We start from the raw sequence: 27,232 nt of genomic DNA on the forward strand, positions 1-27,232 counted from the left end.
GACATATTGTGGGATTGAACAGCCAATCCGAGAAATGAATGCCTCTAGCAATTAGCTATGGCTTTGACTAGCCAGGGGGACAGTGACAGCCATGGCTACTACCTAGGGGTGTTCATTTCTGAGATTGGCTGTTCGACCAACTATTCAGCAATACGTCCAGGTTTAAAGGCTACATGAACCCTGAACGGAAACTTGGGGTCCCATCATCTACTCAGGGGCTTTATTATTTTATGTTTTTTAGGTATTAAAACATTATAAACTATATAAATGTTGTATCTCCATAATTGAACTGACGCACGAGGTTGTGTCTTCTGCGCCTCTTTCCAGAGTCAGTGAAAATAAAGCCATATTTTTTGTCAGTTCCGCCCTATTTGGAATTTTTTCCAGCTTTCTAGTCCACTGTACAGAAACTCAAATATTACCATTAGAAATTTCCCGGCAGATAAATAGTCCTCATATATCTCTGTATATGGAAAATGAAAAAGTTAAGGTTCTGGGAATAAGGAAAGTAAAAACCAAAAATGCTAAAGCTGCCCCATCTGTACACTTACACAATGCCAGCAATGACTGATCCAGCAGAGATATCCGCATTATTCTTGACAAATTTTTGAGAACCCCATATGATGAGTGACACATGTCATACACAATGTTACCTCTGTGGCCGAGCTCCTCCAGTACAGCGTCCAGGACCGGAGAACCGTGATCCTTACGTAATACATGGAGACTGACCCACAATGTTATCACAGTTTCTGCTCCTCTCCCGAAAATATCCTGGAGTAAATCCTGGGCCAAGGTTTTTCTATCATAGTCTGGATCCTTGTATTTCTAGGACACAAGAAAGGTCAGACATAAGGGACAATATACAAGGAGACGGAATACACAGGGTTAATATACAGAGATATTTCATGTCAGTCTTCTCCATAATGTGATATGTACATCCAGGGGGGCTCCCATCAACAGTCCGTAGCAACACTGGTCTGGATTGGGTCACAAAGGACTGAGATTATGGGGACCTAACCCCGGCACATCATGTCCTCTCACCTCCAGACCTGGGATATTCCGGGAGCTCAGCTCATGTAGAAGTGATGGAAGACTCGGGTCACCTGTATATAACACCTGTATATAACCCCGGCACATCATCTCCTCTCACCTCCAGACCTGGGATATTCCGGGAGCTCAGCTCATGTAGAAGTGATGGAAGACTCGGGTCACCTGTATATAACACCTGTATATAACACTGGCACATCATGTCCTCTCACCTCCAGACCTGGGATATTCCGGGAGCTCAGCTCATGTAGAAGTGATGGAAGACTCGGGTCACCTGTATATAACACCTGTATATAACACCGGCACATCATGTCCTCTCACCTCCAGACCTGGGATATTCCGGGAGCTCAGCTCATGTAGAAGTGATGGAAGACTCGGGTCACCTGTATATAACACCTGTATATAACACTGGCACATCATGTCCTCTCACCTCCAGACCTGGGATATTTCGGGAGCTCAGCTCATGTAGAAGTGATGGAAGACTCAGGTTCTCCATGATTTGGAGCAGATCCTCCTGGAAATACTCATACGTCATCCTCAGGACATGATGTGGATAGTGACAAAGCTGCTGGTAAAACTTCCGGGTCTCAGCATCTGGAAGAGAAGAGACACAAGGATGAAATCTTCCAGGACATGTAGAGGGATGACAGAGGTGGATGGAGGATATTCCTGTCCTGGATCATTGTACAAGGTTCCACTAATGAGAAATTCCCATTCCCTGTAATATATGGGCACGGTGTCCATCCCCAGGTGTGCCCACTGCATACATTGCCGACCCACCCATCCACAGTAATTACAGTGGTGACCTCAGGATCATCAGGCTGTTTATATATTCACAATGCAGACATTTATATATTGGTACAGTTTGAATAGTTATATAATTAGTGGCAGGCTAAAAACTTATTTATTCAGGGCGCAGTGTGGATAATTATATATTCAGTGTCAGGATCGGTGGTAGTGGATCCTCTGGACCACCACGGACGATGACGTAAGCCGATACCTGAGACCGGAGTCTAAGTGGCAACCGGTTTTCACCAGTGCCCACCGCAAAGCGGGTTGGACTTGCTGTGGTGTGGTACCACCAGGTCGTTCCACAGGTGCAACTTTGTCCGCGGTGGCGGCCAAGGCGAAGTACAGAATCGTAAGGCAAGCTCATGGTTGGTGATAGGCAGGAGGTCAAGACAGGCAGCACAGGATTACAGTCGGGGATGTAGCGGTAGGACAGGCAGCACAGGATTACAGTCGAGGACGTAGAGGTAGGTCAGGACAGGCAGCACAGGATTACAGTCGAGGACGTAGAGGTAGGTCACGACAGGCAGCACAGGATTACAGTCGAGGACGTAGAGGTAGGTCAGGACAGGCAGCACAGGATTACAGTCGAGGACGTAGAGGTAGGTCAGGACAGGCAGCACAGGATCAGAGTCAGGAACGGAATTGAGGTCACAACGGGAAACCTAGATAATCGCAAATGGCATGGAACAAAGCTTTCTCTCAGGCATAGAGCACAAAGATCCAGCAGGGTGTATAGGGAGAGGCAGGTTTATATAGAACTCTGGGAAAGGCCAGCGCCAATTAACAATGCGCTGGCCCCTTAAATTTTCTGAAGCCGTCATGCGCACGCCCTAGCAGACGGGGACGCGTGCGCACGGCCGGGGGATCGGGAACAGGAGCGGGGAAAGGTAAGAAGTGCGGGCGTCACCCTGGGGAACACGGTGGGGCACAGGTGAGCCCGCGACCCGAGATACGGGTAGTGGGAGCACGTGTGGCATTCAGGATGCACAGTGTGGATAAATATATATTCAGTGGGCACTGTGTAGATAATTATATATTCAGGGGGCACTGTGTGGATAATTATATATTCAGGGGGCACAGTGTGGATAATTATATATTCAGGGGGCACAGTGTGGATAATTATATATTCAGGGGGCACAGTGTGAATAATTATATATTCAGGGGGCACAGTGTGAATAATTATATATTCAGGGGGCACAGTGTGGATAGTTATATATTCAGGGGGCACAGTGTGGATAATTATATATTCAGGGGGCACTGTTTGGATAATTATATATTCAGGGGCACTGTGTGGATAGTTATATATTCAGGGGGCACAGTGTGGATAGTTATATATTCAGGGGGCACAGTGTGGATAATTATATATTCAGGGGGCACAGTGTGGATAGTTATATATGCAGGGGGCACTGTGTGGATAGTTATATATTCAGGGGGCACTGTGTGGATAGTTATATATTCAGGGGGCACAGTGTGGATAGTTATATATTCAGGGGGCACAGTGTGGAGAGTTATATATTCAGGGGGCACTGTGTGGATAGTTATATATTCAGGGGGCACTGTGTGGATAGTTATATATTCAGGGGCACTGTGTGGATAGTTATATATTCAGGGGGCACAGTGTGGATAGTAATATATTCAGGGGGCACAGTGTGGATAGTTATATATTCAGGGGGCACTGTGTGGATAGTTATATATTCAGGGGGCACTGTGTGGATAGTTATATACTCAGGGGGCACTGTTTGGATAATAATATATTCAGGGGCACTGTGTGGATAGTTATATATTCAGGGGGCACAGTGTGGATAGTTATATATTCAGGGGGCACTGTGTGGATAATTATATATTCAGGGGGCACTGTGTGGATAGTTATATATTCAGGGGGCACAGTGTGGATAGTTATATATTCAGGGGGCACAGTGTGGATAGTTATATATTCAGGGGGCACAGTGTGGATAAATATATATTCAGGGGGCACTGTGTGGATAGTTATATATTCAGGAGGCACTGTGTGGATAATTATATATTCAGGGGCACGGTGTGGATAGTTATATATTCAGGGGGCACTGTGTGGATAATTATATATTCAGGGGCACTGTGTGGATAGTTATATATTCAGGGGGCACTGTGTGGATAGTTATATATTCAGGGGGCACAGTGTGGATAGTTATATATTCAGGGGGCACTGTGTGGATAGTTATATATTCAGGGGTCACTGTGTGGATAATTATATATTCAGGGGCACGGTGTGGATAGTTATATATTCAGGGGGCACAGTGTGGATAGTTATATATTCAGGGGGCACAGTGTGGATAATTATATATTCAGGGGGCACAGTGTGGATAATTATATATTCAGGGGGCACTGTGTGGATAGTTATATATTCAGTGGGCACTGTGTAGATAGTTATATATTCAGGGGGCACAGTGTGGATAGTTATATATTCAGGGAGCACAGTGTGGATAGTTATATATTCAGGGGGCACAGTGTGGATAATTATATATTCAGGGGGCACTGTGTGGATAGTTATATATTCAGGGGGCACTGTGTAGATAGTTATATATTCAGGGGGCACAGTGTGGATAGTTATATATTCAGGGGGCACAGTGTGGATAGTTATATACTCAGGGGGCACTGTTTGGATAATAATATATTCAGGGGCACTGTGTGGATAGTTATATATTCAGGGGGCACAGTGTGGATAGTTATATATTCAGGGGGCACAGTGTGGATAATTATATATTCAGGGGGCACAGTGTGGATAGTTATATATTCAGGGGGCACAGTGTGGATAGTTATATATTCAGGGGGCACAGTGTGGATAGTTATATATTCAGGGGGCACAGTGTGGATAGTTATATATTCAGGGGGCACTGTGTGGATAGTTATATATTCAGGGGGCACTGTGTGGATAGTTATATATTCAGGGGGCACTGTGTGGATAATTATATATTCAGGGGCACAGTGTGGATAATTATATATTCAGGGGCACTGTGTGGATAGTTATATATTCAGGGGGCACTGTGTGGATAATTATATATTCAGGGGCACTGTGTGGATAGTTATATATTCAGGGGGCACTGTGTGGATAGTTATATATTCAGGGGGCACTGTGTGGATAGTTCTATATTCAGTGGGCACTGTGTGGATAGTTCTATATTCAGGGGGCACTGTTTGGATAGTTCTATATTCAGGTGGCACTGTGTGGATAATTATATATTCGGGGGCACTGTGTGGATAATTATATATTTAGGGGCACTGTGGGGATAGTTATATATTCAGGGGGCACTGTGTAGATAATTATATATTCAGGGGCACTGTGTGGATAGTTATATATTCAGGGGGTACAGTGTGGATAGTTATATATTCAGGGGGCACAGTGTGGATAGTTATATATTCAGGGGGCAAAGTGTGGATAGTTATATATTCAGGGGGCACTGTGTGGATAGTTATATATTCAGGGGGCACTGTGTGGATAGTTATATATTCAGGGGGCACTGTGTGGATAATTATATATTCAGGGGCACTGTGTGGATAATTATATATTCAGGGGCACTGTGTGGATAGTTATATATTCAGGGGGCACTGTGTGGATAATTATATATTCAGGGGCACTGTGTGGATAGTTATATATTCAGGGGGCACTGTGTGGATAGTTATATATTCAGGGGGCACTGTGTGGATAGTTCTATATTCAGGGGGCACTGTGTGGATAGTTCTATATTCAGGGGGCACTGTTTGGATAGTTCTATATTCAGGGGGCACTGTTTGGATAGTTCTATATTCAGGGGGCACTGTGTGGATAATTATATATTCGGGGGCACTGTGTAGATAATTATATATTCAGGGGCACTGTGGGGATAGTTATATATTCAGGGGGCACTGTGTAGATAATTATATATTCAGGGGCACTGTGTGGATAGTTATATATTCAGGGGGCACTTTGTGGATAATTATATATTCAGGGGCACTGTGTGGATAGTTATATATTCAGGGGGCACTGTGTGGATAATTATATATTCAGGGGCACTGTGTGGATAGTTATATATTCAGGGGGCACTGTGTGGATAGTTATAAATTCAGGGGGCACAGTGTGGATAGTTATATATTCAGGGGGCACTGTGTGGATAATTATATATTCAAGGGCACTGTGTGGATAGTTATATATTCAGGGGCACTGTGTGGATAGTTATATATTCAGGGGGCACTGTGTGGATAATTATATATTCAGGGGGCACTGTGTGGATTATTATATATTCAGGGACACAGAGTGGATTATTATATATTCAGGGGGCACTGTGTGTATAGTTATATATTCAGGGGCACTGTGTGGATAGTTATATATTCAGTGGGCACTGTGTGGATAATTATATATTCAGGGGGCACTGTGTGGATAATTATATATTCAGGGGCACAGTGTGGATAGTTATATATTCAGGGGGCACAGTGTGGATAGTTATATACTCAGGGGGCTCTGTTTGGATAATATTATATGCAGGGGCACTGTGTGGATAGTTATATATTCAGGGGGCACAGTGTGGATAGTTATATATTCAGGGGGCACTGTGTGGATAATAATATATTCAGGGGGCACTGTGTGGATAGTTATATATTTAGGGGGCACAGTGTGGATAGTTATATATTCAGGGGGCACTGTGTGGATAGTTATATATTCAGGGGGCACAGTGTGGATAGTTATATATTCAGGGGGCACTGTGTGGATAGTTATATATTCAGGGGGCACTGTGTGGATAGTTATATATTCAGGGGGCACTGTGTGGATAGTTATATATTCAGGGGCACTGTGTGGATAATTATATATTCAGGGGCACTGTGTGGATAGTTATATATTCAGGGGGCACTGTGTGGATAATTATATATTCAGGGGCACTGTGTGGATAGTTATATATTCAGGGGGCACTGTGTGGATAGTTATATATTCAGGGGGCACAGTGTGGATAGTTATATATTCAGGGGCACTGTGGGGATAGTTCTATATTCAGTGGGCACTGTGTGGATAGTTCTATATTCAGGGGGCACTGTTTGGATAGTTCTATATTCAGGGGGCACTGTGTGGATAATTATATATTCGGTGGCACTGTGTGGATAATTATATATTCAGGGGCACTGTGGGGATAGTTATATATTCAGGGGGCACTGTGTAGATAATTATATATTCAGGGGCACTGTGTGGATAGTTATATATTCAGGGGGCACTGTGTGGATAATTATATATTCAGGGGGCACTATGTGGATAGTTATATATTCAGGGGGCACTGTGTGGATAGTTATATATTCAGGGGGCACTGTGTGGATAATTATATATTCAGGGGCACTGTGTGGATAGTTATATATTCAGGGGGCACTGTGTGGATAATTATATATTCAGGGGGAACTGTGTGGATAATTATATATTCAGGGACACAGAGTGGATTATTATATATTCAGGGGGCACTGTGTGTATAGTTATATATTCAGTGGGCACTGTGTGGATAATTATATATTCAGGGGGCACTGTGTGGATAATTATATATTCAGGGGGCACTGTGTGGATAATTATATATTCAGGGGGCACTGTGTGGATAATTATATATTCAGGGGGCACTGTGTGTATAGTTATATATTCAGTGGGCACTGTGTGGATAATTATATATTCAGGGGGCACTGTGTGGATAATTATATATTCAGGGGGCACTGTGTGTATAGTTATATATTCAGTGGGCACTGTGTGGATAATTATATATTCAGGGGGCACTGTGTGGATAATTATATATTCAGGGGGCACTGTGTGGATAATTATATATTCAGGGGGCACTGTGTGGATAATTATATATTCAGGGGGCACTGTGTGTATAGTTATATATTCAGTGGGCACTGTGTGGATAATTATATATTCAGGGGGCACTGTGTGGATAATTATATATTCAGGGGCACTGTGTGGATAGTTATATATTCAGGGGCACTGTGTGGATAGTTCTATATTCAGGGGGCACTGTGTGGATAGTTCTATATTCAGGGGGCACTGTGTGGATAATTATATATTCAGGGGCACTGTGTGGATAGTTATATATTCAGGGGCACTGTGTGGATAATTATATATTCAGGGGCACTGTGTAGATAATTATATATTCAGGGGCACTGTGTGGATAGTTATATATTCAGGGGGCACTGTGTGGATAATTATATATTCAGGGGGCACTGTGTGGATAGTTATATATTCAGGGGGCACTGTGTGGATAATTATATATTCAGGGGGCACTGCGTGGATAGTTATATATTCAGGGGGCACTGTGTGGATAGTTATATATTCAGGGGCACTGTGTGGATAGTTATATATTCAGGGGGCACTGTGTGGATAATTATATATTCAGGGGGCACTGTGTGGATAATTATATATTCAGGGGCACTGTGTGGATAGTTATATATTCAGGGGCACTGTGTGGATAGTTATATATTCAGGGGGCACAGTGTGGATAATAATATATTCAGGGGCACAGTGTGGATAATTATATATTCAGGGGAACTGTGTGGATAGTTATATATTCAGGGGGCACTGTGTGGATAATTATATATTCAGGGGCACAGTGTGGATAATTATATATTCAGGGGGCACTGTGTGGATAATTATATATTCAGGGGGCACTGTGTGGATAATTATATATTCAGGGGCACTGTGTAGATAATTATATATTCAGGGGCACTGTGTGGATAGTTATATATTCAGGGGGCACTGTGTGGATAATTATATATTCAGGGGGCACTGTGTGGATAATTATATATTCAGGGAGCACTGTGTGGATAGTTATATATCCAGGGGCACTGTGTGGATAGTTATATATTCAGGGGCACTGTGTGGATAGTTATATATTCAGGGGGCACTGTGTGGATAATTATATATTCAGGGGCACTGTGTGGATAGTTATATATTCAGGGGGCACTGTGTGGATAATTATATATTCAGGGGGCACTGTGTGGATAATTATATATTCAGGGGCCACAGTGTGGATAGTTATATATTCAGGGGCCACAGTGTGGATAGTTATATATTCAGGGGGCACTGTGTGGAGAGTTATATATTCAGGGGGCACAGTTTGAATAATTATATATTCAGGGGGCACTGTGTGGATAGTTATATATTCAGGGGGCACTGTGTGGATAATTATATATTCAGGGGGCACTGTGTGGATAATGATATATTCAGGGGGCACTGTGTGGATAGTTATATATTCAGGGGGCACAGTGTGGATAGTTATATATTCAGGGGGCACTGTGTGGATAATGATATATTCAGGGGGCACTGTGTGGATAGTTATATATTCAGGGGGCACTGTGTGGATAGTTATATATTCAGGGACACAGAGTGGATTATTATATATTCACGGGGCACTGTGTGGATAATTATATATTCAGGGGCACTGTGTGGATAGTTATATATTCAGGGACACAGAGTGGATTATTATTAGAGATGAGCGAGCACTAAAATGCTCGGGTACTCGTTATTCGAGACGATCTTTTCCCGATGCTCGAGTGCTCGTTTCGAGTAACGAGCCCCATTGAAGTCAATGGGAGACTCGAGCATTTTTCAAGGGGACCAAGGCTCTGCACAGGGAAGCTTGGCCAAGCACCTGGGAACCTCAGAAAAGGATGGAAACACCACGGAAATGGACAGGAAACAGCAGGGGCAGCATGCATGGATGCCTCTGAGGCTGCTTAATCGCACCATTATGCAAAAATTATGGGCAACAGCATGGCCATGACAGAGTGACAGAATGAAGCTAGATAGCATCTAAAACATCCAATAATTGACCCTGACACTATAGGGGACGGCATGCAGAGGCAGCGGCAGCAGGCTAGAGAGTGGCATGGCGACATACCCTAAATGGACTCAGGCTTCAAACCAATGGGTGGCAGAGAGGAACCAAAGGAGGTGAGCAAGAAGCACTCAAATAATATCGGTACATGATAAAAGTTTGCCAGTATATTTTGTGGATTACACAGCAGGGTGGCGACAAAGTTAACATGGAAGCCATGAAAACAACCCAAAATTCTGCCTGACACAGCTCGTTTGATAAGGGGACCATGTATGGAGGCAGTGAACTAGTAGTAGATTAAAGGTGCTGCAGTTAAAACTATGCTAGTTGGATCTTGGCATGGAGCTGGCGCTCCGCTGCCAGGCGAGCTTTCGCCAATCCAAGCCCCTGTCTCTAGGCTACTCCCCAAACAGCACTTCTAAGAACCTTTTGTATAAGATCAAGTGTAGTAGCGTTCTTATAAGTTTGGGATATGGCGGGTGAGGGGAATGTAAACAGATGCGCAAGAAGCGCTGAAATAATATCCCTAAATGGTAAAAGTTTGCCAGTATATTTTGTGGATAACACAGCAGGGTGGCGACAAAGTTAACAACTTTGATGTGGAACCCATGAAAACAACCCAAATTTCTGCCTGACACACCTCGTTTGATAAAGGGACGATGTATGGAGGCAGCTATATGGACGACTTTTGGAGGTAGCAATGGAGACAACGTGTGGAGGCTGCTATGGAGACAATTCAATTTGGATAGTGCCTGTATGTGGCAGTCCCAAAAAAGTTTTCAAACCAGAGGAGCAGGTAGGTGGCCCTCCAGAAAAATGGAATAGATTGAGTGCCTGTATGTGGCAGTCCAAAAAAGTTTTCAAACCAGAGTAGCAGGTAGGTGGCCCTCCAGAAAAATGGAATAGATTGAGTGCCTGTATGTGGATAATTATATATTCAGGGGGCACTGTGTGGATAGTTATATATTCAGGGGGCACTGTGTGGATAGTTATATATTCAGGGGGCACAGTGTGGATAGTAATATATTCAGGGGGCACAGTGTGGATAGTTATATATTCAGGGGGCACAGTGTGGATAGTTATATATTCAGGGGGCACTGTGTGGATAATTATATATTCGGTGGCACTGTGTGGATAATTATATATTCAGGGGCACTGTGTGGATAGTTATATATTCAGGGGGCACAGTGTCGATAATTATATATTCAGGGGGCACTGTGTGGATAATTATATATTCAGGGGGCACTGTGTGGATAATTATATATTCAGGGGGCACTGTGTGGATAGTTATATATTCAGGGGGCACTGTGTGGATAGTTATATATTCAGGGGGCACAGTGTCGATAATTATATATTCAGGGGGCACTGTGTGGATAATTATATATTCAGGGGCACTGTGTGGATAGTTATATATTCAGGGGGCACAGTGTCGATAATTATATATTCAGGGGGCACTGTGTGGATAGTTATATATTCAGGGGGCACAGTGTCGATAATTATATATTCAGGGGGCACTGTGTGGATAATTATATATTCAGGGGGCACAGTGTCGATAATTATATATTCAGGGGCACTGTGTGGATAGTTATATATTCAGGGGGCACAGTGTCGATAATTATATATTCAGGGGGCACTGTGTGGATAATTATATATTCAGGGGCACTGTGTGGATAGTTATATATTCAGGGGGCAAAGTGTCGATAATTATATATTCAGGGGGCACTGTGTGGATAGTTATATATTCAGGGGGCACAGTGTCGATAATTATATATTCAGGGGGCACTGTGTGGATAGTTATATATTCAGGGGGCACAGTGTCGATAATTATATATTCAGGGGGCACTGTGTGGATAATTATATATTCAGGGGGCACAGTGTCGATAATTATATATTCAGGGGCACTGTGTGGATAGTTATATATTCAGGGGGCACAGTGTCGATAATTATATATTCAGGGGGCACTGTGTGGATAATTATATATTCAGGGGGCACAGTGTCGATAATTATATATTCAGGGGCACTGTGTGGATAGTTATATATTCAGGGGGCACAGTGTGGATAGTTATATATTCAGGGGGCACTGTGTGGATAGTTATATATTCAGGGGGCACTGTGTCGATAATTATATATTCAGGGGGCACTGTGTGGATAATTATATATTCAGGGGCACTGTGTGGATAGTTATATATTCAGGGAGCACTGTGTGGATAGTTATATATTCAGGGGGCACTGTGTGGATAGTTATATATTCAGGGGCACTGTGTGGATAATTATATATTCAGGGGGCACTGTGTGGATAGTTATATATTCAGGGGGCACTGTGTGGATAATTATATATTCAGGGGGCACTGTGTGGATAATTATATATTCAGGGGCACTGTGTGGATAGTTATATATTCAGGGAGCACTGTGTGGATAGTTATATATTCAGGGGGCACTGTGTGGATAGTTATATATTCAGGGGGCACTGTGTGGATAGTTATATATTCAGGGGGCACTGTGTCGATAATTATATATTCAGGGGGCACTGTGTGGATAATTATATATTCAGGGGCACTGTGTGGATAGTTATATATTCAGGGAGCACTGTGTGGATAGTTATATATTCAGGGGGCACTGTGTGGATAGTTATATATTCAGGGGGCACTGTGTGGATAGTTATATATTCAGGGGGCACTGTGTGGATAATTATATATTCAGGGGCACTGTGTGGATAATTATATATTCAGGGACACAGAGTGGATTATTATATATTCAGGAGCACAGGAAACACTTCACAGTCATTACAATGTACACAAACTTTACAAAGATACTAATATAAGGGAACAAGATATAATATTAATATTAAAAGAAGTGAGAAGTTGAGGAGGAAACTTTACCATCACCGGTAGATATAATGTCCATTGTGGATGTTTGATAGTTGATCAATTCTGCAAGATAAGAAAAACCTTCATTACAATAAGAAGACACAGAACGAGTTACCCCCATCACATCCTGACTCTTCCATCGTCTCTGTCTATACATTGCTCTGTCTATTGGGGATTGTTGTCAGTTGATTGAACTGCAGTTTTTTTGCCAGTTTTCTTTTTTTTTTTCAAATTCCTTTATTGAAAGAGTAACAATTGTACATAAAAAAGCATCAGATTGTAATGGTTACATGTTTGTTATTTCCATAGTCTGTATGTACAATAAAGCATAAATTGGTATATTCTTCTGGATATCTATATATCTATGAATGTAGCAAGTATTACATGTTCATAAGGTCTAAATCTTTACAATACTATATTGATAAAGAAACAAAGTTCGAACAAAATGTGGGGATGGAAAGGCGTAGGAAAAGATGGGAGGGAAGGTTGGGTACAGTATTCTTAGTCTGCCAGGGTGGTGTAATCAGGAGAATTTACACATTTTATCCAAGGGTCCCATGTCTGCATGTGAACTGTCGCTGAGCGTTGATGCTCTGCAGAGAGCTCCTCCATCTTCTGCAAATGTCATATTTTAGTGAACCAGTCTGTCACTGAAGGTACTCTAGTGGATTCCCATAGTCTTGGGATGAAGGATCGTGCAGCAATCAAGAGGAAGCCAACCAGGGGCCTTCTAGCCTTAGTGAGGGGTGTATCAGGCATGGATAGTAGGAGTTGTGCTGGTTCATTCCTCAGGTTGTGTCCTGTGGCTTTATTAGTTATACTAACAACTCGGGACCAGAAAGGTTGTATCATTGGGCATTCCCACCAAATGTGGAGCATGTTTCCTAAGTTTTGTCTGCACCTCCAGCACTCTCCTGAGCATGAGGGATAGATTCGGTTTAGTTTGGCAGGGGTCCACTACCACCTAGACAAAATTTTAAAGTTAGTTTCCTGAGCTTTGCCGGAAACCGATATTTTATGACAAAGCTCAAACGCTTTTAGCCAGTCTTCTGGTGTGAAGGTTGTTCCAAGCTCTTTCTCCCACATTTTCACATAAGGAGGGGGTGTTTTTGCCCATTCGTCTTGGAATAGACCATAAAGGACTGATATAGTGTGGGGAGTTGTTGAGGAAGATGTGCACAAGTTTTCGAAAGGCCTGGTTTCTCGATGTAGGTTTAGGAGATTTTTGTGTGAATTGTAAAAATGGGATAGTTGAGTGTATTCCCGAGTTGTGCAGGGCATGTCCAAATATGAAGGGAATAAGCTGTTGAGAGGGCGAGGGGAATCATTTTCTAGGAGATCTATGAATCTAAGGGGTGTGTTCCGTCTGAGGGGGCTTAGAAAGTCTGGTTTGGTCCCCAGGGGAAAATCAGGGTTATCTTGGATTGGGGTCATGGGCCCATCAGGGTCAAATAGGCGAGAGTGCGCGTCAAGTTTTTTAAGTGTCTTAAGGACCTGAAGTGCCACAAAGGGGAGGGTGTTTTGGCGGTGGGCCAACGAGGTGTAGGTATGCGACCAGGGCAAGGTAGTCAATGGGACAGGAGATAAGCTATCTTCAAGTTGAACCCATAGCTTTTTCTTTTTACCATGAAACCAGTCCAGAATCCGTGCATAGGATGAGGCGAGGTAGTAGCTTTTACAATCTGGAAGTCCTAAGCCCCCTTGCAGTTTCCTAAGAATCAGCGTGGTTCTAGCTATTCTGGGGGAGCAAGCGGACCAGAGAAACTTGTTGATGATGCTTACTAATTTCCTAAAGAACAATTTGGGTAGTGCCAATGGGATTGTCTGGAAGAGGTATAAGAGTTTTGGTGATCTTAATTGAATTTACTCTTCCTACCCAAGAAATCTGTTTGGACGCCCAGTTTGTCAGTTCCCTTTTAGTTCAATGCATAAATGGATTTAAGGTCTGAAGGGATTTGGATTCCCAAGTATGTAATGGCTTTTTGCTGCCAGGTGAAAGGAAATCTAGAGCTTAAGTGTCTTGTTTCCACTTCTGAGAGGCCTATGCCCATCGCTATACTTTTGGTTAAATTGATTTTATGATTACTGAAATAGCCAAAGGTTTCAAGGGCTTTCATAAGTGGAGGTAATGAAGTGCTTGGGTTAGTTAAATATAGGAGGACATCGTCCGCAAAGGCGGAACATTTATATTCATGGTCTCCAATCGTGATTCCTGTTGTTTCGGGATTTGTTCGGATGGCATTTAGGAGATGCTCTATTACCAAAGCGTACAATAGGGGGGGATGGGGGGCAACCCTGTCTTGTTCCATAGAGAATAGAAAAAGAGGGGGAAAGTGAGCCATTAATTTTTATTTGAGCTTGGGGTGTACTATATAGGGATTTGATCCTAGTTCTTATTATCGGAACCAAACCTATTTGCGATAGAGTTTCTTCTAGGAAGGTCCAGTTCACCCTATCAAACGCTTTTTCAGCGTCGAGTGAGAGCAAGAGAGTAGGGACCCTCTTCTGAGTAATCTGGTGTACTAGGGAGAAGGATTTCAGGGTATTATCTCTGGCCTCTCTAGAGGGTATAAACCCTACCTGATCAGGGTGGACCAGGTTCTCCAGGAGTTTCGCAAGCCTACACGCAATCATTTTTGCATAAATTTTGGTGTCTGTGTTAATCAGCGATATAGGTCTGTAACTGGGGCAAAGTTGGGGGTCTTTCCCTTCTTTAGGGATTATTGTGATGTGGGTGTGAAGAAATGAAGGTGGGAAGGGGTTGGACGGGGAGGTTGCATTAAATGTGTCTAATAAGCTTGGTGAGACCTCGTTCAGTAAGGTTTTATAGAAAGCTGCAGTGTACCCGTCAGGCCCAGGACTTTTGCCCCCCGGTAGAGAGTTTATAACAGATTGGAGTTCTTCTAAAGTGAAGGGCAAGTCAAGTTTTTCTGTGTCTGCTTTTGTCAAGGTGGGGAGAGCCGTGCTGCGGATATATTGGTTCAGTGATTGCATGGGGTGTGGTGGTGCAAAGGCCGTTGATGGTGGGGGGAGGTTGTAGAGGGACTGGTAATATGAGGAGAAGGCTTCTGTGATCTCTTCAGTGGAATGAACCATTGCACCGGCACTATTTTTGATCGAGGCTATGTAGGTTGAGGCCCTTTCGTTGCATAAAGCTTTAGCTAGAAGCCTGCCCGGTTTATTCCCCCATTCGTATAGAGAGCGGGCACAGAGGTGTTTGTATCGTTTTTGTTTGGCTTCAATTAGGGTATTAATTTGCTGTCTTACTGCTGTAAGCTCCCTGAGTGTTGCCAGAAGGAGGTTTTGTTTATGTTTGGCGTCTAGATTATGAAGGGTATCTGTTAGGGATTTAAGTTTAATCCCGGCAGCTTTTTTTAGGCGTGATCCATGTTTTATAAGGATACCCCTCAGGTTTCGCTTCAGAATTTCCCACTTAAAGGCCGGGAGTGTGGTGTCATGTTGATGGTCTAAGTGAAATCTATTGGTAACTTCTTTTAATTCTGTGAGGCATAGCTGATCTTGGAGAAGAGATTCGTTTAACCTCCAATTAAACGGGGTACGTTTGCCTGGCAGAAGGGATAAAGTACATGTTACTGGGGCATGGTCTGAGGCGATGATTGAGCCAATCTCGAAGCTCATTGCGGATGGGAGAAGGTGATGCTGGATGTAAATGTAGTCAATCCTACTGTAGGAGTTATGGACCTGGGAATAGAATGTGTAGTCCCTTTCTTCTGGGTGGTGTAACCTCCATATATCACATAATTGTAAAGAGTGAAGGAGTTTGCACAAACGATTAAGTTTGCCGTATGATACTGAGGATTTGCCTGCTGAGGTGTCCAGTAGAGGATTTATGGCAAGATTGAAGTCACCACAGAGAATTAGGGTGCCCCTTGCAAACTCAGTTAGATCCTCTAAGGTTTTGAGTAGATAATTTGTCTGGTTGATGTTCGGAGTATAGATATTTGCGAAGGTGTATTCTGCGCCTTGAATGTCACATTTTATAAAGAGGTATCTGGCCTCGGGATCCAATTTAGAGTCTAGTACTGTACAGTGTGCAGATTTGTGAATGAAAATTGAGACACCTTTGGATTTATTCTCCGAGTTCGTACAGTGAAATTGTGTGGCGTAATGTTTACTCTTAATTACTGGCATGTGGTTCGTCTTAAAGTGAGTCTCTTGTACACATAATATGTGAACCCTCTGCTTATGAAACGAGTACAAAATCTGTGCCCTTTTCTCGGGTAAATTTAAGCCTTTGGCATTGAAAGAGGCAATTTTAAACGGGAGGGCAGATGTTGTACTCATTGTCTCTAGGCCAGTAGTTCTCAACCTTTCTAATGCTGTGACCCCGCAATACAGTCCCTCATGTTGTGGTGACCCCAAACTCTGAGATTCCCAGTAAAAATGTAATAAAATTGCAGTTCCGATGGCTTTAGGCGACCCCCGGTTTTGGTCGCTCGACCCCTGCTGGGGTCACGACCCACAGGTTGAGAACCACTGCTCTAGGCCCTTGGTTGTGTCTGGTTTTAAATTGCAATGATGTTATGAGGAAAGAATTTTGTATAAAGGATACAGAACCTCCATGTTTGGAGTTTCGCTAGTAAACATAAACCAGTTCCTTGGATTTAATTGAAAGAGGGGCGGACCCTGTTTCTTTGGCGTCAGGGCCGGTTCTAGACAAAGTGGGGCCCTGGGCAAAACTAAAAGTGGGGCCCCAAAATAAAACTATTTTATGACCAGTCACAGTCAGTAAGAGGCTCCCTTTAGTATGGTAAAACAAACTGTAATTTTGAAGAATTTTATAGGAGATAGATAGCTGATAGGGAGATTGATGGGCAGCACGGTGGCTCAGTGGTTAGCACTACAGCCTTGCAGCGCTAGTCAACATCTGCAAAGAGTTTGTATGTTCTCTCTGTGTCTGCGTGGGTTTCCTCCGGGTCCTCCGGTTTTCTCCCACATTCCAAAAAATTACTGGTAGGCTGATTAGACTTGTGAGGCCCATTGGGAAGAGGGACTGATATTTTCTGAAAGCAGACACTTGCCCCATTTTCAAAATAGCATCAAAGAGTTTATGGACATAGGCGCCTTTGATTCGAAATGATGAAACATTTTACAAAAAAATGTTCTCTAAATGAAACATTTAACAAAAAAATACTTAAAATTTGACTTTGATGGCAAAAAAATGTGCTCCAAACAGAAACTATTTCCCTTCACATCTCCTTAATGTAATAGATGGACATGTGTAGAGCTCACAGATACCTCATATTGATATGTTCACATAAATAAATCATCATAATATCACTAACACTGTAATAACTAGATATCTGCTTTTCAGCTACAGAATTCACACAGATCTATCATTGCTCCTTACACAATGGTCACCCAAATAAATAACTATATATCCATAAACCAAGCTAATGAGATAATAAAGTCACTTTTAGATGTGCGCCATTATATTAGCGGCACAATAACAGAACCCTCCGCGGATCATAAGAAGGAGAGTGAGAACCTCATAACATGGGTGTAAGTAATGGAGGATGGTGGGAAATAAAAACTTTACTCCAGAATATGTGAGTGTTTTTGGTGTTACAGATAACTTTATGGACATGTTCTGGGTTTGAATGTTCATCGTATCAGTCAATTTTCCCAACACCAAAAAACTATCACAAAATAAAAGGGAATAAGAGAGAAAGTGTGTTCTTAGATAGTTCTGCATAGAGAAGGGTTAAAAACATGAACATTAGTTGATATTTTTCCTTATCAGAATGTAGTAACATATAAAGTGACTATTTCCATTATCTGTGAGGTGCAGCAGCTCCTGTGTGCAGCAAATTCTCCCTGCAGCCTGATGGCTAAGAATCTGGAGGGGGGGGGGACACGTCAGGGGGCTGTATCTCTGGCTCTGTGACACATAGAACATCACTTATTTCCTATGAAAGAAGAGAGTCTCCTCTTTTATATGAATCTAAATTTGTGTTTCTAACTTTTAGGAAAATGGAGATAATAACTGTTGAACTGCTGTTGGCAGTGATTTTTATATATAAAAATGGCACCTGATATTCTCACTTTATACCTGAATATCTCTGGATCCAGAGCACCTAGAAACACAATTCAAGATTCATTTGAAAGAAGAGATTCTCCTTTGCCTACCCATAGCGCCGGCCCTGTTTGGCGTTGTGGGCGAGGTGAGGTAGATCCTGAGGACCATTCTGACCCGGCTGTAGTTGGACCTGAGGGTAGGCTAGGACGATCAATTGATGGAAGATCCCAGTCAGGGAGCGACATTGAAGGGAGATTTAGAGATCATAGGAAAGAGGGCAGCTCCTCCGGATGTGAAAGGGATGCTTGACCGTTGGTGGAACGTGCATGGAGAGCAAAAGGAAAGCCCCATCTGTATGTGATGTTTTTTTCTTGCAGGACCTGAAGCAGTGCGCGTAAAATGGCTCTCTGTCTGAGGGTGCGCCTGGAGAGGTCTGGGAACAATGCAATTTGTGCTCCATCAAAGTCCAAGTCGCCTTTTTGTCTCGCTTTTTGCATTATTTGATCTTTTATAGCGAAGAAGTGGACTCTGCATATGACGTCACGCGGCCTAGCAGGATCAGAACTCCGGGCTCGGAGAGCCCTATGAGCACGGTCGATTTCTATGTGGGTATCTACAGGTCGATCCAGTAACAAATTGAATATTCCAGTGAGGGTAGGAATGAGATCAGCAGCATGCGTTGCTTCCGGGAGTCCCCTGATTCTGATGTTATTTCGACGGTTTCTATTCTCTAGGTCATCTAGATGGGATGCTAACTGTCTCATTTGAGCATTTTGATTTGCTGCTTTCTCTTGTATCTCTGATATGGCGACAGTGACCTCCTCTCTGAATGTTTCAAGAGCACCGACTTTATCTTGTATTGCGTTAACCTCTGTTTGGACCTTCTGTAGATCCTGGTGCCAAGCTCCCTTTAGATCTGTTGCTAGTGTATCCATATCTCCCTTAGATGGAAGGAGTGCTAAGAGAGCTTGTAATTCAGGGTGACCCTGTAATGCACGGATAGCAGCTTCCGGGGATGGTAGGTTAGCCTGTGGTGTCCCTCCTACCTCCCTTTCAGTATCCTTCTGGGATGTGGGTAGAGATAGCCCTGGTGTGCCTGGATCTTCATTTAATAAAGGGCGTTTGGAGGGGGGACTTTGTATAGGTATATTAACACCTTTGGGCCCTTTTCTTGGGGTTTCTAAAGCAGGCTGTGAGGGGTTCCCACTAGGTGCTTTGAATGGCGGTGCCATTATGTTGTATATTGGAGTGTTAGTCTCCTGCTGTCTGGTGGAGGTGCTCCTGTTGTTCCCTGCTGGGTGTGAGTGTCTGGATTGTGCTCACCTTTGGCTGGGCCTTCTATCACAGAGGAGAGGCCTAGTGCTTTGCGGCTGCTCGGTGAGGCTGCAGGCTTCTGGGGTCGGGTCTTTGGTGTTTCCCCTCCGGCCACGTGTGTGGATCGTTGGCGCGTCTTCCGTGCTTCTGTGGGTGAAGAGCACTCCTGCGTGTGTTCTGGTCCGCCGTTGATCAAGGCCGTGGGCTAGAGGATGGATCGCGGGACTCTGCTTCGGAGGATGAAAGGTGATCCCGGAGCGGTGCAAAGAAGTTGAAGGTCGGGGTTTCTTGTGTCCGGTTCCTAAGTCGGCTGGATGCCTTTCTTGTACCCAATTTCCCCATATATGGTGGCTTTTAGCCCCTTTTTAGCTTGGCCAGGCATGGAGCACTGATTATGTGCGTCTGTTCGGCATGCTGGTCAGGCCACGCCCCCGCCAGTTTTCTTTTATTACAAATGGATAAAGCAAACCACATCTCTGCACCCCTGAGGGCTGACACGTGGAAAATCCGAGGGATAATATAAAGAAAACGTATTGTTTCCATAGGTAAAAAGACACAGTAAAGAGCGATCCATTCACACACCTGTATATTCCACACGACATCCGCCGGGAATGTGGATAATTCTAGGAGTAATAAACACCATGTAGCGCTGTACACTCACCGCCCACTTTATTAGGTACACCATGCTAGTAACGGGTCGGACCCCCTTTTGCCTTCAGAACTGCCTCAATTCTTCGTGGCATAGATACAACAAGGTGCTGGAAGCTCCTCAGAGATTTTGCTCCATAGTGACATGATGGCATCACACAGTTGCTGCAGATTTGTCGGCTGCACATACATGATGCAAATCTCCCGTTCCACCACATCCCAAAGATGCTCTATTGGATTGAGATCTGGTGACTGTGGAGCCATTTGTGTCCAGTGACCTCATTGTCATGTTCCAGAAACCAGTCTGAGATGATTCCAGCTTTATGACATGGCGCATTATCCTGCTGAAAGTAGCCATCAGATGTTACAGGGTACATTGTGGTCATAAAGGGATGGACATGGTCAGCAACAATACTCAGGTAGGCTGTGGCTGCACAGTGTGGACAGAGACCATATAACATGTGACAGGACATATATATATATATATACAGCAGATAAGAGAGGGGGATATTACCTGGAGGCCGCACAGTGTATACAGAGACCATATAACATGTGACAGGACATATATATATATATACAGCAGATAAGAGAGGGGGATATTACCTGGAGGCTGCACAGTGTATACAGAGACCATATAACATGTGACAGGACATATATATATACAGCAGATAAGAGAGGGGGATATTACCTGGAGGCCGCACAGTGTGGACAGAGACCATATAACATGTGACAGGACATATATATATATACAGCAGATAAGAGAGGGGGATATTACCTGGAGACTGCACAGTGTATACAGAGACCATATAACATGTGACAGGACATATATATATATACAGCAGATAAGAGAGGGGGATATTACCTGGAGGCTGCACAGTGTGGACAGAGACCATATAACATGTGACAGGACATATATATATATATATATATATATATATATATATATACAGCAGATAAGAGAGGGGGATATTACCTGGAGGCTGCACAGTGTATACAGAGACCATATAACATGTGACAGGACATATATATATATATATACAGCAGATAAGAGAGGGGGATATTACCTGGGGGCTGCACAGTGTGGACAGAGACCATATAACATGTGACAGGACATATATATATACAGCAGATAAGAGAGGGGGATATTACCTGGGGGCTGCACAGTGTATACAGAGACCATATAACATGTGACAGGACATATATATATATATATATACAGCAGATAAGAGAGGGGGATATTACCTGGAGGCTGCACAGTGTATACAGAGACCATATAACATGTGACAGGACATATATATATATATATATACAGCAGATAAGAGAGGGGGATATTACCTGGGGGCTGCACAGTGTATACAGAGACCATATAACATGTGACAGGACATATATATATATATACATAGCAGATAAGAGAGGGGGATATTACCTGGGGGCCGCACAGTGTGGACAGAGACCATATAACATGTGACAGGACATATATATATATATATATATATATACATAGCAGATAAGAGAGGGGGATATTACCTGGGGGCCGCACAGTGTGGACAGAGACCATATAACATGTGACAGGACATATATATATATATATATACAGCAGATAAGAGATGGGGATATTACCTGGGGGCTGCACAGTGTATACAGAGACCATATAACATGTGACAGGACATATATATATATATATATATATATATATATATATATACATAGCAGATAAGAGAGGGGGATATTACCTGGGGGCCGCACAGTGTGGACAGAGACCATATAACATGTGACAGGACATATATATATATATATATACAGCAGATAAGAGAGGGGGATATTACCTGGGGGCTGCACAGTGTATACAGAGACCATATAACATGTGACAGGACATATATATATACAGCAGATAAGAGAGGGGGATATTACCTGGAGGCTGCACAGTGTATACAGAGACCATATAACATGTGACAGGACATATATATATATATATATATATACAGCAGATAAGAGAGGGGGATATTACCTGGGGGCCGCACAGTGTGGACAGAGACCATATAACATGTGACAGGACATATATATATATACAGCAGATAAGAGAGAGGGATATTACCTGGAGGCCGCACAGTGTATACAGAGACCATATAACATGTGACAGGACATATATATATATATATATATATACAGCAGATAAGAGAGGGGGATATTACCTGGGGGCCGCACAGTGTATACAGAGACCATATAACATGTGACAGGACATATATATATATATATATACAGCAGATAAGAGAGGGGAATATTACCTGGAGGCTGCACAGTGTATACAGAGACCATATAACATGTGACAGGACATATATATATATATATATATATATATACAGCACATAAGAGAGGGGGATATTACCTGGAGGCCGCACAGTGTGGACAGAGACCATATAACATGTGACAGGACATATATATATACAGCAGATAAGAGAGGGGGATATTACCTGGAGGCCGCACAGTGTATACAGAGACCATATAACATGTGACAGGACATATATATATATATACAGCAGATGAGAGGGGGATATTACCTGGGGGCTGCACAGTGTGGACAGAGACCATATAACATGTGACAGGACATATATATATATATATACAGCAGATAAGAGAGGGGGATATTACCTGGGGGCTGCACAGTGTATACAGAGACCATATAACATGTGACAGGACATATATATTGTTAAGGAGGTCGCACTGGTTTCGGACGCCATCTTGACTACTGTCCGCCATCTTAGATACAGCGGCCATGTTCCCTGACCATTGTCAAGTTAATGTCATGATTCAAACTTCATTTTATGTAACCTGTTTGCTGGCCTGTCAGCTAATACCCTTTGACATTTAATGAGAAGCCAGTCTGTCCTTGATTATATTGTGATTCTGGAGCCACTTATCTTCTTCTTAGTATAAACAATATCTGTGTACAAGGTCTCTGAGAACTGAGCACAATTAATTAACTTTCTTTTCCCAGAATTTGCTGATGACCAATAGCTTTGCAGTACACTATTCACGCCCCTTTGATGATTCTTCTGTTTGTTATATATTATGCATTTTCATTATTAAAAGGAGAGAAGATCTTGACTAAGAGATTGACATGTCTTGGTCTCTATGTTCAATCAAGGGTTAATTAGGACTCACCTTACAAAAGTCAAGAGGGCTGTTGGGGCCCTGCATAAAAATCCCTAACAATATTTGGCGTCCATCTGGGTGGGTTTAGGAGTAAACAACAACAACACCGAGACAGCCTCCGTGAAGAGTCCCCGCCGGCTTGGTGAACAGAACTGACCAGAGAGCTCTCAGGGTAAGATATTAATTTTTCTTGTCTACCTTGATATGTCACTTCTGGTTCACTGGTTGGACGGACCGGGTAAGACTGTCTCTGTGTTATGTATTTGCCACTGTTGTTCACTGTAACCTAAGCTCATAGTTTTTGGCAAAGAACCACTTTGTAAGGTGATGGACAGAGACTGGACAGTGACGGATGGTCAGACAGTCTGTGGTGTTAGCTGAAGCTGTGGGACGGGAGGGAGTAGCCCTTAGAGGTCCGCACTGCTAAAATAGGAGATACTTTGTTGTGATTGTCAGATTATCATAGTGTCTATAGTACTGTTTGACTAGTGTCAATAGGGTTGCCCATAGAGGTATAGAGCTCAATTTGTGCACGTGCAGCGGAGACCCGCTCTGATCAAGTGTGCGTTTAGCTTCATTTTGGAGTCTGAACGACTTTGTGGATGACTGTAAGAACTAGTAGTGACTTGGTAAAGAGTCAGTAAGAGAGTTGACTTGGTAAAGAGTCAAGGAGAGAGTAGTTCAGTAAAGAGAGTTGATTTGGTTAAGAGTCAATAAGGGAGACTTGGTAAAGAGTCAATAAGGGAGACTTGGTAAAGAGTCCTCTGTGGAAGTCTGGTATCTAGTTTCTTTGGGGTCGGTCACACAAGGTGTCGGATTCGTTGTATCTGTGGGGGACAGGTTTGGCAGTGTTGCAGTTGTAGACATTTGTGATGGGAAGTAAGCAAAGTAAAGTAAGCCAAGGGTGCGGACCTAGAAAAGCTACTCAGATTGTGTCCCACATGGAGGGGAAAGATGATGTAAGTAGACAGAAGGTTGTTGAGTTAAGTAGGACTGATGGAAAAGTGCAAGTTGATATGATCGGACATAAGGGCTGGTAGTTTTGGGTTTGAAGTGAAAAGTAGGTTTGAAGGTTTTGGGATGTGTCAGATGATCTGATGATTGTACAAGTGAGAAAACTTGATCAGATTTGGAAAACAGACACTTAGAGCCTCTGACTGACGGACGGACCAGGACAGAGTGACTGGGATTCTTCTGCGTGCCCATTGAAGAAAGAGACAGGCGATAAGGGACATTTCAAAGTTTTTGATGTGGAAAGAATTTGAGAAAAAGAGATTTTATTATATTTTCCTTGGAGTGAAAAATGGCCCCTGTAATCCAGACTCCACCCCCGTATCTGGTGGTTAGAGAAGATGACAGGCCCTACCATTCTTCAGTGGCGGCCATCTTAAGTCAGTTTATTTTTCAGTGGCGGCCATGTTGTGGGGCTTTGTAGGATAACAGCTGACCATGCTTGGGGCGTCTGCTAGGGGTCTTGGAGTGAGGGATGGAGGTTGTTTGAGTATTATTCAAATTTATTGATCCCGACAATTAGAGAAAAATTACTATAAAAAGTGTTACAATGTCTCTGGTACCCGCTTTTTGGCATTTAAGGGGTTAACAAAAGGGTGGGGGCTGTTGAAGCTGCGTTTTGTTTTGTGAAGAACTGACATGTGCTGTGTCCTTGATGTTCACGGAAAACTGAATTCCTCCATATTGAGTTGCCTGGAATCTGTATTCTGTTATCTCGTGGTTTACAGGCTAGTGAGAACATTTACATTTGGGAGGGGTAGATCGCTGCGTTTAGACTTCTCTCTGACAATCTAAAAAAGACTTGAAGGAATTTATTTGGTTGTGGAACAGGGATACAGTATGATGTGATGTCCTCCTGTGTACCCCATGAACAGACTAAGCAGGAACAAGCCCCCAACTGTATTACAGAGCCTATGACTGACTTTTGTTCCTTTTTGATTAAAAACCATCTTAAGTGTACCTGGATTTTATTGAGACGTTGGAGTCTGGCCAGAACTTTATAGGAAGCACAGAACACTGGGCTGGAGATGTGGTGGAGGGACACGTTGACGTACAGAGGGAATAGAGGATGTTTCACAGACCACGCCAAAGTGAGACTGACAACATCTCCGGAAGTCTCAACCGACCAACCCAAGTGGGCGTTGCGGGGAGGAGACATTACTGTAGTGAGTGGCAGAGACGGCCCCCACAGGGCAAGACAAGGGGGGTGGTTACGGACAAGGATGTCAGCGAGAACAGTCCCCCTCCTGAACGCCCCCCCCCAGACAGAGTTAGTGCCTTTCATTGTAGAACTCTCCCCTGCTAGTCCGATGATGATTTTAGCCCATTCCCGGTCAAGAGAAGACTCAGAAAGAACAGCCGGATACATGTAGCATGGTCCATGACCTCCAAGCTGCCAATGAGTGTACTGAAGCCCAGTGGTCCCTAGCCCAAACTGGCAGCAGTCCCTGAGAGTGACATATTATTCACTGTTATTGATTTGGCAAATGTTCTCTCTGTGCCCCTATATGAGGATTGCCAGTACCTATTTGCCTTTACCAGTTCAGTATTCCAGTATACCTGATGTAGACTCCCACAAGGGGGGTAAAACTCACCCAGCCAATACCCCATGGCCCTACAGGGAGTAGACTGGCAGACTAGCCCCTCACTGGATGTTCTCCTTTTCAGTATGCGGAGGACCTACTGTTGTTGTTTGCCAGGATGCATTTATTGACCTTGTGTGTTTTCTGTTCCAGAAGGGTTACAAAGTTTCCAGAGACAAGCTCCGGTACTGCCAGGAGAAGGTGGTCCTCCTAGGCCACTGCTTCTCAGCCACAGGCAGATACCTGGCAGAGGGAAGAAAGCAGGCAGTCCAGAATATGCCCCTGCCCTGAGGCCCTAAGCCTCTTCACCTGTTTCTAGGACTGGCCAGCTCCTGCAGCCTGGGATAAGGTCTGCTGCCCCCAGCCTGATGTTGCCCCTTTCTGACTGAATTGCCTCTTCCCCATTTGCCCTTAGTCAGGAGGCAATTGATGCATTCCATAGCCTTAAGCTGGCAAGTCCTGTCTGCCCCGGCCCTAGGCACATGCCACTGAACCAGACCTTTTATTTTATTTTGCACTGAGTATCTAGGCTACGCCACAGGTGTCCTAGCCCAGGAACGTGGTGGCCTCCCCAGTGGCCCACTATTAGGCCCGGTAAGACTCAGTCGTGAGGGGAGCCCCTCATGTGTTAGTAGCTGCAGCCAGCAATCTGCTCAGCAAGGCCAGTGAGTTGATCCCAGAACCTAGATCACTCAGTTACAGTGCAAACCCCACATACCTTGCACAGTGTCCTCACCCAAGTACAGCCCAAGCATGTGAGCCAAGGCCAGACAGCTCAGACTCCAGTGTGCACTCCTGATTCCCCAGGACACACTGATAAGGTGCACAGCTCTGAATCCTTCATTCTATCGTCAGTCTTCCAGGATTCAGAGGGGGGGAGAGAAGGGTGATTAACACAGATGTTGAGTTTTTTCTCATAGATGGCTCCAGGTCTGCAGGAGAAGACAGACGGTTATATACTGGATATAC

At 43.6% G+C, this 27,232-nt stretch overlaps 1 protein-coding gene across 3 annotated transcripts in view; it reads right to left on the reverse strand.

Annotated features, from left to right (window-relative positions):
• Positions 1–27,232, reverse strand: part of LOC140069141 (NACHT, LRR and PYD domains-containing protein 12-like) — a 113,130-nt gene that overhangs the window by 70,702 nt on the left and 15,196 nt on the right. Inside the window, exons 1-4 of one of the 3 annotated variants that reach the window (XM_072114512.1) lie at positions 21,943–21,957; positions 12,527–12,577; positions 1,478–1,641; positions 654–825 (exon numbers count right to left, since the gene is read on the reverse strand). In XM_072114512.1, the coding sequence (XP_071970613.1) occupies positions 654–825; positions 1,478–1,641; positions 12,527–12,551 (361 nt within the window). In that variant the 5' untranslated portion in view covers positions 12,552–12,577; positions 21,943–21,957. Of the gene's footprint in view, positions 1–653; positions 826–1,041; positions 1,405–1,477; positions 1,642–12,526; positions 12,578–21,942; positions 21,958–27,232 lie in introns of those variants that run through there. The other 2 variants (XM_072114511.1, XM_072114513.1) reach the window with 2 other exon arrangements.

The sequence above is a fragment of the Engystomops pustulosus genome, chromosome 7 (assembly GCF_040894005.1).
Source record: "Engystomops pustulosus chromosome 7, aEngPut4.maternal, whole genome shotgun sequence".
Lineage (NCBI taxonomy): Eukaryota > Metazoa > Chordata > Amphibia > Anura > Leptodactylidae > Engystomops > Engystomops pustulosus.